This window comes from Aristolochia californica, unplaced genomic scaffold, assembly GCF_029961685.1.
Source record: "Aristolochia californica isolate CCGP_79_NKW_82.1479 unplaced genomic scaffold, dmAriCali1.0.hap1 SCAF_13, whole genome shotgun sequence".
Taxonomy (NCBI): domain Eukaryota; kingdom Viridiplantae; phylum Streptophyta; class Magnoliopsida; order Piperales; family Aristolochiaceae; genus Aristolochia; species Aristolochia californica.
The window spans coordinates 1013034-1025563 of NW_027181804.1; the positions used below are offsets into that span (position 1 = coordinate 1013034).

At 36.1% G+C, this 12530-nt stretch overlaps 1 protein-coding gene across 1 annotated transcript; it reads left to right on the forward strand.

The window, feature by feature from the left end:
• The first annotated feature begins 7166 nt into the window (after nt 1-7166).
• Nucleotides 7167-11850, forward strand: LOC137948098 (TATA-box-binding protein). The gene is made up of 10 exons (XM_068794044.1): nt 7167-7694; nt 7814-8002; nt 8958-9045; nt 9142-9213; nt 10087-10137; nt 10267-10311; nt 10903-10995; nt 11161-11262; nt 11350-11423; nt 11509-11850. Coding segments are annotated over exons 2-10 (603 nt in total). The 5' UTR covers nt 7167-7694; nt 7814-7925; the 3' UTR covers nt 11510-11850.
• The last annotated feature ends 680 nt before the right edge of the window (nt 11851-12530 follow it).

Below are 12530 nucleotides of genomic sequence, written 5' to 3' on the forward strand. Positions count from 1 at the left end.
AAAAGTTAACGGAACGGGGTTTTATGACCGTTGGCCCCGGGGTGGCACCGAGCCAAGCCGAGCCGAGCGTCGAGCCAAAAATTGTTATTGAGCTGGAGCCCAAAAATTTTAACCGAACTCGAGCCGAGCTTCGAGCCGAACACCCTAGCCTCAACATACATTTAAAATTTTTAAAAAAATATATATTAAATAAATTATGTATAAAATTATACATACATTTTACATAAAATTGGACATTACCTCTACATAAAATTAGGCATAACCTATATATATAATACATGTATAAGATTGGGCATAACCTCTTCTTAAAATTGAGCATAATCTATGTATATAATACCTGTATAAAATTCGGCATAACCTCTACTTAAAATTGGGCATAATCAATATATATAATACCTACATAAACACTCCATAAAATTATCTATACATTCCATAAACACTCCATGAAATTGTTTATACACTCCATAAAATAGTCTAAACACTCCATACATTGCATAACATTAAAAATAAACTCCATACAATAATCAAACACAACAAAATTAAATGAAATATCACTATCAATTTACAATCACCCAAATAAAAACTATGAATCCATTATAAAATTACAAACTATAGTTGTTTCTCTTAATGTTAGAAAATAATATACATCCCTGCGTGAGCAAAATCTCCACTTATGACAAAAACAAAAAAATAAAATTAGTTATTGTCAGATAAAAAAATACTCTTCCACTACTAGTTACTTAATGTCGTTAAAAATATTAAAATTACCATGATGAGAGAAACATGAAAAATCATGTAGCTGGTAGTATTATCTCTACGCTCTTCTTCTCAGGCTGTAATCATAAAACAAAATTTTAATAAATAAAATTAAAAAATATCATAATAAAGAATTAATCAAAGAAATTCACCTTTTGATTTTTCTTTATACCGTGAAGAACCCGAACTCAATCACTGCGACAAATCAAAGCTTGAACTGTATTTGGTACCAAGGAAGAACGATATGAGTCTATTATTCTATCACCAGCACTAAATGTAGACTCTGAAGCTACTGTGGATATGAGAATTACAAGGATGTCTGCTACCATCTTAGATAATACCCAAAATTTTATATGATTCACTTTCCACCATTCTAAAACATCAAAATCATATTGTGAAGCTTCCTCACAACTATATATACCTTCTTCAACATAAATTTCCAATTTTGACCTTGGTGAATTAACTACATCCTTTTGTTTCATATAACTCATTAACTTTGACCAGCCTGAACTTGATGAAGGCCTACAACTTGTGGAAACACCCACAAAGCTAGTACTTGAAACAATCTCTTCATTTCTAATATTTACATTATATAAGGATACATACATATTCATCGTTGATCTCATATAAGGTACGTCGAACTAAATTTATATTCATTATAGCTTCCTCCTTAGAATATATCACTGGAAAATACATTTCGATCAACTTTAATTTGACCCTTGGATCCAAAACTGAAGCAACAACCATCAACTCAAATTTTTCTTTTATTCTACTAACCATTGTCCTAATGAAAACATTTTCATTTGTAGAATGAAAATCCAGAACTTCTTTTACCCTATATACCTCACTAAAGTACAAATTAGAAGTAGGGTAGTCACTCCCAGAAATTATATTAGTATGCATTAAAAACTTCTAGAATCTCACACACCATGTCAACCTTTTCCCATTCATCAAAACTTGGCAAACAATCATAAGTTGGTTCTCTAACTTTAAATCTAGATAATGCATCTTTGAATTTTAATGCAGAAGACAACATGTCATAAGTGGAGTTCCAACGAGTTGGACAATCAATAACAAAGCTCTTTTCACCAAGTTTTAATTGTTGTACAATTTTAGAAAAAGTGTGAAGTTTAGCCTCAGATAGATTTATGAATTTGACACTTTCACGCACATTATCAATGATATCCTTAATCTGAACAAGACCATCTTGGACTAATAAGTTCAAAATACGAGCACAACAACGCACATGAAACAACTTTCCACCACATACCAAATTTTTTTTCCTTGAAAAATCTTGTTTTAAAACTCTGATACAAACATCATTATATGTAGCATTATCAACTGAAATACTAAAAACTTTATTTTCGATCTCCCAGTCTTTCAAACACATGTAAATAACAACTGCTATGTCAACACCACGAGGAGGAGGAGGAACATGCACAAAACTCAATACTTGTTTTTGTAGCTTCCAATTACTGTCAATAAAATGCCCAGTAATAACCTTGTATTCAATTTTTTGATTTTGGGACTTCCAAAGATCTGTGGTAAGACTAATCTTGTTAATCACTTTTAACAAAATTTTCAATTTCTTTTTCTCTGCCTCATACACCTCCATACACTCCTTAATGGTCTTACGGGATATTTTCTCATAATTCATATTTGCCATCTTCATTACAAAATTAAATCCCTCCTCTTCTACTATCATGAATGGATGCTCATGCATAAGAATCCAATGAGCAATGAGTACTCTCATTTTAGCTTGATCATATTTTCCTCCAAAATCCATAAAAGGAAGTCCAGATGGACTCTGATCAACATAAGACCTCGCTCCCACTGGTTGAAAGTTTAAGGTTTTTTGTTTTCTCATTGCCACTTTTTTACTAGTGCAACATTTCAAATGTTGACTCATATGTGTGGTCACTCCATTACTAATAACACTCAAATTGATTTTACAATGAACACACTGAGCCTTTTTTGTACCATTAAGTGATACTTCTTTGAATTCCAACCACACATGAGACTTTTTTTGTCTTTTTGAAGTATGGGTAGAATCACCTTCATCCTCATTTATGGTAATTTCATCTCGGCCCACTTCTATGACAGAGGGTAGTGACTCTGGTGGAGTTGAGTCACTATTTATGGCCATGCTAGAACTAATGTTAATTATTGATGTCAATTGAGGAGGTGTTGACATTCTTACTTCTACAAAAAAATAAAATTAAAAATTAAAAATATCAAGAAAAGAAAGCTATCCAAACAACAAATATTCTACACATAATTTAAGATACTTGTCTATTCTTAGAGGAAAATACGTGACATTGTGACAATCGGGAACGACCCTTGTCTTTTAATGTAGCGGGGTCTCTTTGAGCCTGTAGCCCTGCACCCAATAGTTTCCAGTCCAATACACTGATCCTTTTTTTATATATAAATTTAAAAACTTCTAAGAGAAAGAAATAAGCACACCAACATTCTCTTTTAATATTCTAATGAAATTCAACCTCAATACCAAGAAATTAATGATAAAAATGAAAAAAAAAATCAACACTTACAGAACCCAAAAGTGTGTTCACCGTTCAGGGATATCTCCAAAAGCCTTTCCAAGAATGAAGGAGCACTACTGAAACGAAGCGAGACTTAGAAATTTTGTAGGGTTAGGTCGGCGACGAAAAAATAAACAAAACATTAAATAAAAATCTTACCTCCCGTCGGACCGTCGTTTTCGTCTCGTCAGCGAGGAAGAACTTCGGATGAAGAAATCGAAGAGGAAGGATAAAAATCGATTGTAAAAAAGAGAGATAATTTACATTCGTCTATATCTAACGTATCAATTCAACGAAATATGAACATTTGACAAGGTTTAGGCATCATATATCATCCAATGAGTGAATTTAAGACATCAAAGGTTCACACACAATATCTCAATTTCCAAAAGATAGAAAAAGAACTATCAAATCACTTTTGCTAATACATCAAGCCATATAACATTTTAGAAAAACAACAGATATAAGTTCAATGAGAATTAAGAAAGAAGGACAAAAACTAACATTTTTTATTCCTTTTTATAATAAAGAGAAGTTGGATGCAATTAAGAAAGCTCCTGATTCCATTAAATATAATAGAGTATTATTGAACAGAATATGTTATCAACACTAACATTTTTTTTTTTTTTTACAGTAAAGAGAAGTTGGATGCAATTAAGAAAGCTCCTGATTCCATTAACTATAATAGAGTATTATTGAATAGAATATGTTATCAACACTAACATTTTTTATTTACTTTGACAATAAAGAGAGTTGGATGCAATTAAGAAAGCTCTTGATTCCATTAACTATAATAGAATATTATTGAACAGAATATGTTATCAACACTCAAAATCAGGAAATAAAATTCCATTGCTAAAATATATCAAGTAACAATTTGAATACCATTGTTGTTTATAGCTGAAATGTATGATAAACGTACAAAATTTTATAAGAGGCCAGACACCTAAAAATAAGAAGGCAAAAAAGAAACAAAATCTCAAAACATAAAAATATTTGAAAGTCTAGAATAATAACTTCATTTATGAAGAACAGTGGAATTTGAGCAAAAAAATCATTGATAACCAACTACTTTCCAAACATTATAACACTTGAGCTTAGTAAGTCATTCTGAGATATACAAAAACATAACAAATGACAAGGTGGGGGATTTTTCTCCCCCTCCTTTCCTTTCCTTCTTGAATGTCATAACTCAGTATGAAGTTTCCTGGCTCTCAGCCAGCTAGAATGCAATTGATGGCACACTCAAGCAAAAAATAAAACAAAATGAAAAAAATAAAATTAAGAGAATAAAATAGGTCAACCTCTAGTAAGAACATGTGTCACTGAAGCACCATTGAACTATTTGAGATGCAAACAATTTCAAGAAAAAGAGAGTATACCAAAAACTCATCTAGTGGAGGAACCTATATTACAATACCAACTGCCAGAATTTGAATGCCCCTCACCCACCAAAATCGCTTAAAACTAACTTTAACATTAACATTAGGATTGGAATTATAAAGGAGATTTCCTTTAAACAGTGGAGGTTGTGCAGATGAGACTTGAAATAAGACATGAGAACAAAGAGAATAATTATGACCATCTCTGTTGGAAAATCCATCCCCCAAAGCTCTTTTTCTTTAAGTTATAGAGGAAAAGGAAACATCCTTATACAATCTGTATAAAATGATCTTCCCAGTACGTTGTGACAGTGCATTTCCTTCTACCCTTAAATCAAGAACTCACCGTTTCAAAAAATCAAACACTATCAACACTCAAAATCATGAAATAAAATTCATACCGACAGTTTTCTTCCAAGGATTTCTTCCCTAGTGTACTTTGTAAGTTCAAGAAAACTATCAGTTGCAAATATCTGCACAAAAAAAAAAAAAAAAAAAAAAAAAAAACAAACAGATCGTTATCTTTGCTTAGGCATAACTGCATTCTAATACAGAACATTTCACTTACAGAAACAGAGTGTTTTCCGTTCGGATATCCAAAAAGACTTTCCAAGAATGAAGGAGCACTACTGAAATGAAGCGAGAGTTAGAGATTTTGTAGGGTTAGGCCGGCGACGAAAAAAAAAAAGAAGATTAAATAAAAATCTTACTTCCTTAATTCGGACCGTCGATTTCATCTCGTTGGCGAGGAAAATATTTGGATGAAGAAATCGAAGAGGAAGAAGAGAAAGAAATAGCAGAGGAAGAAGAGACAAAAATCGCAGAGGAAGAAATTAAGGAATCGAGGAGGGAGAGGGAGAACGAGAGATTTGAAGACCAAATCCCCCATTTCCCCTGAATACCTGTCGACAGACAGCAATTTCCGCAAGAAATCATGTTGCAACAGCATGGAAATGGCAGAGTGAAGTATGGGTTTCGCAGGCGGCGAGACGAAACGAAGAGACGGTTTCCCCAAAAATTTCCAAATCCCCCGATCCCCGAATCGCTCATTAAATTAACGAGTCGACTCGTGAGCCGACGAGCCGAACCTGGCTCTGCTCAAGCTCGACTCATTAATCTAAACGAGCCCATTTATGAGTTCGAGCTCGAAATATAATGAATCGAACCGAGCTGAAACCGAGCCGAACTCGAGCAGCTCGCGAGCCGGCTCGGTTCGAAGCCACCCTTACTTGGGGGGTTGCGCCTGAGAAGCGACTTTTTCCAACTAGATAAGTTGGGTAGCTGTAACCAACAGAATGGTTCTAATGAGGTCATGCGGGAGGGCGACTTGAAGATTTATCTTCTTACACACTCATCTAGACTTTCGAAGAATAACTCCATTGAAGAAAGACACTCATCTAGACTTTCCAAGAATAACTCCAATGAAGAAAAACACTCATCTAGACTTTCCAAGAATAACTCCAGTGAAGAAAGACACTCATCTAGACTTTCCAAGAATAACTCCAGTGAAGAAGGACATACTCGAAGGGCATACTCAACTGATTCATTGCATGCATCACATAGACCGTATCTGGGCATGTAAAGCCCCTCCTGAATAGGTTGTCGGTGTTAAGAATCTTCCCTTTGATAGCTCTTGATATAAAAAATTTTATTTTGCTGGGTGTGGAGAGCTTTGATGCAATCGCAACATCTTACTCGAGGGGTTGGGTGTCCACCCTCTGATGTGAGAATATGCACTGGCCATGTTCAACTTCTAAACAATCTTATTTTGAATGTACTATTGAATCACAATAAGAGCAACAAGAAGAGCACAAGGATCTTGGGATTGTTGCTCTCCGTCTTAAAATGGTGCAGAAGCTCATGACTTGACATAGCAAAGTCTAAGATATTCTGGCCCTTAATAAAAACACTTTGCCTATGATAAATGATCAGAAGAAGAACAACTTTTAAGTCGGTTCGTATACAGCTTGGTTAAGATCTTGTAAATGCTTGTAGTGAGACTTATAAGCATGAAGTCCGAGGACTATCCCACACTTTGCTTTTTAGAGGTTCCTAGGAAATCCCTTGATGGTAGAAATCATGAACCATGACAATAATATCCTCTTTTATGATATACCAGTAGTGGCAGTAGGACTCTCTATTGTAGCCATTCGGGACGGGGGGCCCTATCACAAGGAAGGCTAAGCATGCGGTGAGAGAGGGAGCTCAATAATTTTACACGCACAACTAATGAGACCCGCATGCACGACCAACGAATCCCTGCCGTGCGCTCTCCTTCGATCGTTTGCAACGTGTGGATGACAATTGACAAAGTACTGACAAAACCCCGTTAGCCAATAGTTGACCAGAAGCTCGTCAAGGAAATTCATAAAACCGGTGCTCACCGGTAACTTTTTCCTCCTCACCTGCTTTTCTAGCCGTAGCCGGTTGCCCTCTATAAAATGTAAAGCTCCCTTACAAATGAGCCCCCACGCGAGCACGACTTGTCTAATCCATTCCCGTCTCTTATCTCTCTCTCATCCTACCAACGAAACCCTAAATACCCACTCTTTTTCGCCTCCGGACCTCTTCCTTTCTTTCTCTTAACCTATAAAAGACACCGTGTTTCAAATCTTCCCGCTCCGAATCAGAGACGCACCCATGTTTTCATCATCTTTTATTTGAAATCTGCTCCGGAGAGCATCCGATGTCGATTTAAAAGTCTGATTTGGTGTTGAACAGCGAGAAATCGCTTGATACTTGATCGTCTCGTTGTGGCCATTCCGATCTCGAACTGTCTCAATTGCTAACCTGTTCCTGTTAGTTGTGGCGGGGGTTTTGGTGGAATTTGCTTGACATTGGTTGGTTAACCCTGTATTGCGCTGAGGGATTGAATATCTTACTGAGGGCGAAAGAGCGACCGATTCTTGACCGGTTGTTACGAGACCTCGCTGTTGGAAATTTCTGTTGTTCTGTTCTGATTGTGGTTGCCAGTGCTTCAGATCTCCATGAAGCGAGACATTGAAGTGTACTGGTACGAGAGAGCATTTTTTCCTTAAAGTTCAAGATACCCTAATATGTAAAAGGTTTCTTGTTTAGTTGTTTGGAACTTGGATCATTATTTTGCCTAATTCACTGAATTTCTTGCAACAGAATCTCACCTTTCTGGAAGAGATCCCTACTTTCCGGGACAGCGATTAGTTAGAACTATTAAGTGTAAGCCATTACTGTTTGTACGGGGCTGAAAGAGGGATCTAACTAGAATATGGCCGACCAGGTCTTGGAAGGGAGTCAACCGGTGGACCTTTCCAAGCATCCTTCTGGCATTGTTCCTACGCTTCAGTAAGTGTTTTCGTTTAGTTTCATATACTAGGGTTGTCTTTTCTTATCTTGTTTCATGTTTAGGAGATTATTTTCGCGTTGTGTTTATAATATTTAGACAAAAGCTTAAACGAAGGGAATGGGAGTCATCTCAATCTTTAGACAGGAGGACTGTATCTTTCTGATTCTGTGGAATGAACCAACTACACCCATACCCTACTCTCTTCCTCCCTCTTTCTCTACCGGCTGATGTTTCTAGCATTTAACTTCTTTTAGAGAAATTCTAGCAGTCTTTTTATTGCCAGCCTGAGGAGGTTTTTTGCATCCACTCATTCTAGATTCAGTATGTGACCTTGCCCAAAATTGAATCACTAATACTTGTTTCATTGTTGTTAAGTGAAGCAGTCAGTCCTCGACTTGCAAACTGCAATTAATAATGTAAAATAACTTTGTGACATCAATTAATTCTAAGCTGGAATTGATGATACTATTGTTTGTTCTCCCAATATATGTACTGGATTTCTCTAAAAAAATAGTGGATAGTATATTCACATGGTTCACATATTCTTAATTTATGTATGTATTGAAAGAATAAGTCGTATGTCTTAATTAAACTTAAAGAGGTAAAAAAACATAAAACATGGTCCATCAAGATGCATTACTTATAAGTTAACAACTCATTATTGAAGAAATGAGTTGGTTGTCCTAGCATTTAATTTGCATTCTAACTGTTAAAGTCATCTCTGGAATAATGGAATTAATATCATGTGGAGAACTCTGAAGTTACCAATTTCTATTTTTGCTTCTTTTAGATGAAATTGCTTGAAGGTTTGCTGCTTAATGTGTTTTCTGCACTACATTTTCACATCAACCTATATTATTGTGTTTTATTAAAATATTATTATGTTTTGGCTTAAAGTTGGAAAAAGAAGCGTCTAGATTCATCAGCTAATGTTTTGGTCTGTTAAAAATCTAGGAACATAGTCTCAACAGTTAATCTGGACTGCAAATTGGATCTGAAAGCCATAGCTCTCCATGCTCGAAACGCAGAATACAATCCCAAGGTAAGATTAGATTGTAGAAGTTTTTTTTTTTTTCAAATTTGCAAGATTTGTGCTAACTTTAATGTGCCCTCTATTTTTCAATTCCTATCTTTACAGCGTTTTGCTGCCGTAATTATGAGGATTAGAGATCCCAAAACAACAGCACTAATATTTGCGTCTGGAAAAATGGTGGGTATATCATTTTTCAGCACTTTGGTTGGGCTGTTTGGATAATTTAAGGCTGCTTGTATCTGGATCCATGTTATTGCATATCTTTATTGGACTTGTTTTGTAAATAATCCTGGACAAATTGCTTTTGCATGTCTTCCAACTCACGATTAAAAGAAAAGAGGCAAGAACCTGATATATTGTCTGCATTAGTTTGCATTGTATGATCAATGACTGATCTTTCTTTAAGCATAGTACTAGGGGTATATACTTATACTCTGTTTTAACGGAATCTGTTTTCCTGCTGCTTATCAAAAAGACCCGCTATTTCTTTCGGAATGTTGATAGTCATAATTGGACTGCTCAATTTTGAATGCATCTGTCATTGAATAGTTTTTATTTTTAGCAGATCTGGTAATAATAAAGGATAAGTTGCTTTGTTCAAGGTGTAGCTTTGGCCTTTGCCATTATGGTTAGAAAATCTTGGGACTTGCTTTATTTTTTATCTTTTGACTTCTTTAAATCAAGCTCCAACAAAAAAGAGTAAGGTTTGTGGGGCCCTTAAGCAAACTGTGACATTTTCATTTATACAAACATTTGAAGATGTTTGGGCTGACTACTATCTCCAGAAGATGCCTCTACTGATTTGTATGGCTTTCTTGAGTTAGGTTCAATTGATGTATGCCTTGAATTTTTTTATTTTGGTAGTGGTGGTTTGGGGGGGGGGGGGGGGGGGGGAGACTACGGGGAGGGGTCTTTGCCTTCCAAACATTGGCTGTCTTTTTACTTGATGCGTCTATATATTTTTGTGCAGATGCTGTTGACATATGCAAGATCTGCATTATTTGAGTTGCCTGTTATGCTCTTTTAATTGTTGATCTTCTTTTCTTTTAGGTTTGTACTGGAGCTAAGAGTGAGCAACAATCCAAATTGGCTGCTAGGAAGGTAAACTGGAGTCTTGTGTTGGTATCTGTCAATCTATGCATGTTTTATACTGGATTAACTCATTAGGGTCATACGAAGCTGTTACTCAAAAGGTTATCTGATCTGAAATAAAACCTATGTTTTTTTCAGTATGCTCGTATCATACAGAAACTTGGTTTTCCTGCCAAATTCAAGGTATGGATTTGTTTTGGTTTCTTTATCTGATCTGTTATAAATTTGATTGTATGGCATTTTTTAATTAAGAATTCAAGTTTATAATATCCAAAAAGAGGATATAAGCTTGGGTTCTTTCTAGTGGAGGAATATCAAATACAATTTTGATTAGGGAAATAACAAGCTTGTCTGAACCTGAGTAACAGTGTTGTAGAGATGTTTAATATCGCAAAATACTATCAAGTTTTTCCCTGCTTCAGGGTTTATTACCTTGGGGATGAGAAAGTAGGGAACTGTTTTAGTCAAACAAAAAGGATTTTCTGCTTTTTTTTAGCAACGAGTAAAAATTTTTCTTCTAAAAAAATTTATTTCTTTTAACAAAATGTCAATTTTGCAGTTGGTTTGTGGGTTTATGGAACCTCCAATTTTGCTAGGGTTCTATTAAGACAACCACTTGTCCTTTCTGAAGAAGTCCCAATCTTATGCTCTTATTGGATTTTTAGGAAGGGGAATGTTGATCTAGGGGGTAAAAGGGAAGGGGACATGATTTGCTATTTTAATCTTTTTTCTACCTATTTTGTGTGTCAAACCTGATTTTTGTGATATCTACAGGACTTCAAGATTCAGAACATAGTCGGCTCATGTGATGTCAAATTTCCCATAAGACTTGAAGGCCTTGCATATTCCCACGGTGCTTTCTCTAGTGTAAGTACTAACCAAATGAATTATAGTGCTTTTAATTTAAATTTCATCCTGTATTATCAACACTATGCGTAAAACATGGGAACTTGTTTGGTAAAAGTTGCATCCTTTCTGGCCTTTTGAGTGGGCATTCTGACAGTGCAAATGGGCTTTGGTTGCTTCCAACAGTACGAGCCAGAACTGTTTCCGGGCCTTATATACCGAATGAAGCAGCCGAAGATTGTGCTTCTTATATTTGTGTCTGGGAAGATAGTCTTGACTGGTGCAAAGGTAAGTAGATGACAGGAACTCAAGCCTTCACCCTCGTCAACTAGGGAACATGTTCATTGATTGGGTTTGGTCTACTGCTTACTCCAGGTAAGGGAGGAGACATATACAGCTTTTGAGAACATCTATCCCGTCCTGACTGAGTTCCGAAAAAATCAACAATGGTATACCTTTTTCGAGTTCATAAAATAGTTTTCATATTCCATTGAAGGATCTGGTAATATCGACTTAATGTTTTGCTGTGAACAGAGGATTGGCTGGAGTTCTTTTTATAGTACATCTGGATGCGGCAAAGGCAGCTGTGTAAGTTGAACTTGTAAATAGCCAAAGAGAAATCAAAAGCCCTTTTTCCGTCCACGTGGAAGAGTGTTCAGCTGAAGTTGCATCTAATGTGAATGGATCGTCTCCAAAGTGACATTTTTTAAAAAAAAGGATGGAGCTTGCTCCTCAAATCTTTGAACCTGTCGTTTCTTGCTGATGAGACAAGTATCAGAAGATGACCAACTGTTTATTTTATTCTCGTGTCAGTTTTGTAGCTCAGAACTGTGAATGACAACTACAACATGAAACAGGTCACCGTTTCTATTGCTGAAACTTGTCAAATGTCAAAATTCATGTTTCGTTCATCAGGCGACACAAAGAGCATAGTTTGGTAAAAGATTTTGGAGACAGTGAATGGTAATTTCCACCATGCCCAACCGGTCCGTAAGGAGATCATATTGTCAAACATAAGGATATGCACCTCCACCATTAAATTGGTTTCTGCTTCTGTATCTGAAATTGGCTGTCTCATTGACGATCTGAGAATTAAAATACTGTGTCAGCTGGAGCTATGAAATTGGCTGTCTCATTGACGTCAAAAAACTAAAATATGAACATCCAATAAACGATATCCACTGAAGCTGCATAAAGAAGACCAACTGAAACTAAGTGGTTCATCTAATCCAGAACGAACAAAAAAACGTATTTATCATCGGCAACTCCGGTCCTCCCACAGCGAATTCTCCATAAAAAACAGCAAAAACATGGTCTTAGATAAGCAGAAGAAAGATAAAAAAAGAGGGGGGATACCGAGGATCGGTTTCAAGAGCTCTATGGGAGAGCCTGATTAATGGCGGAGAAGAGATCATGCGCTTCCTATTCGTGGATTCATTCTTGGCCGGGGCACGGTGGAGAAGCTTCTCCGACAAATGGAAACCGTTCTGCCCAATTTCCTCAAAGCCGTTGCCATGAGATTTCTTCAATGGAATCGAATGAATTTGCCAGGAGGA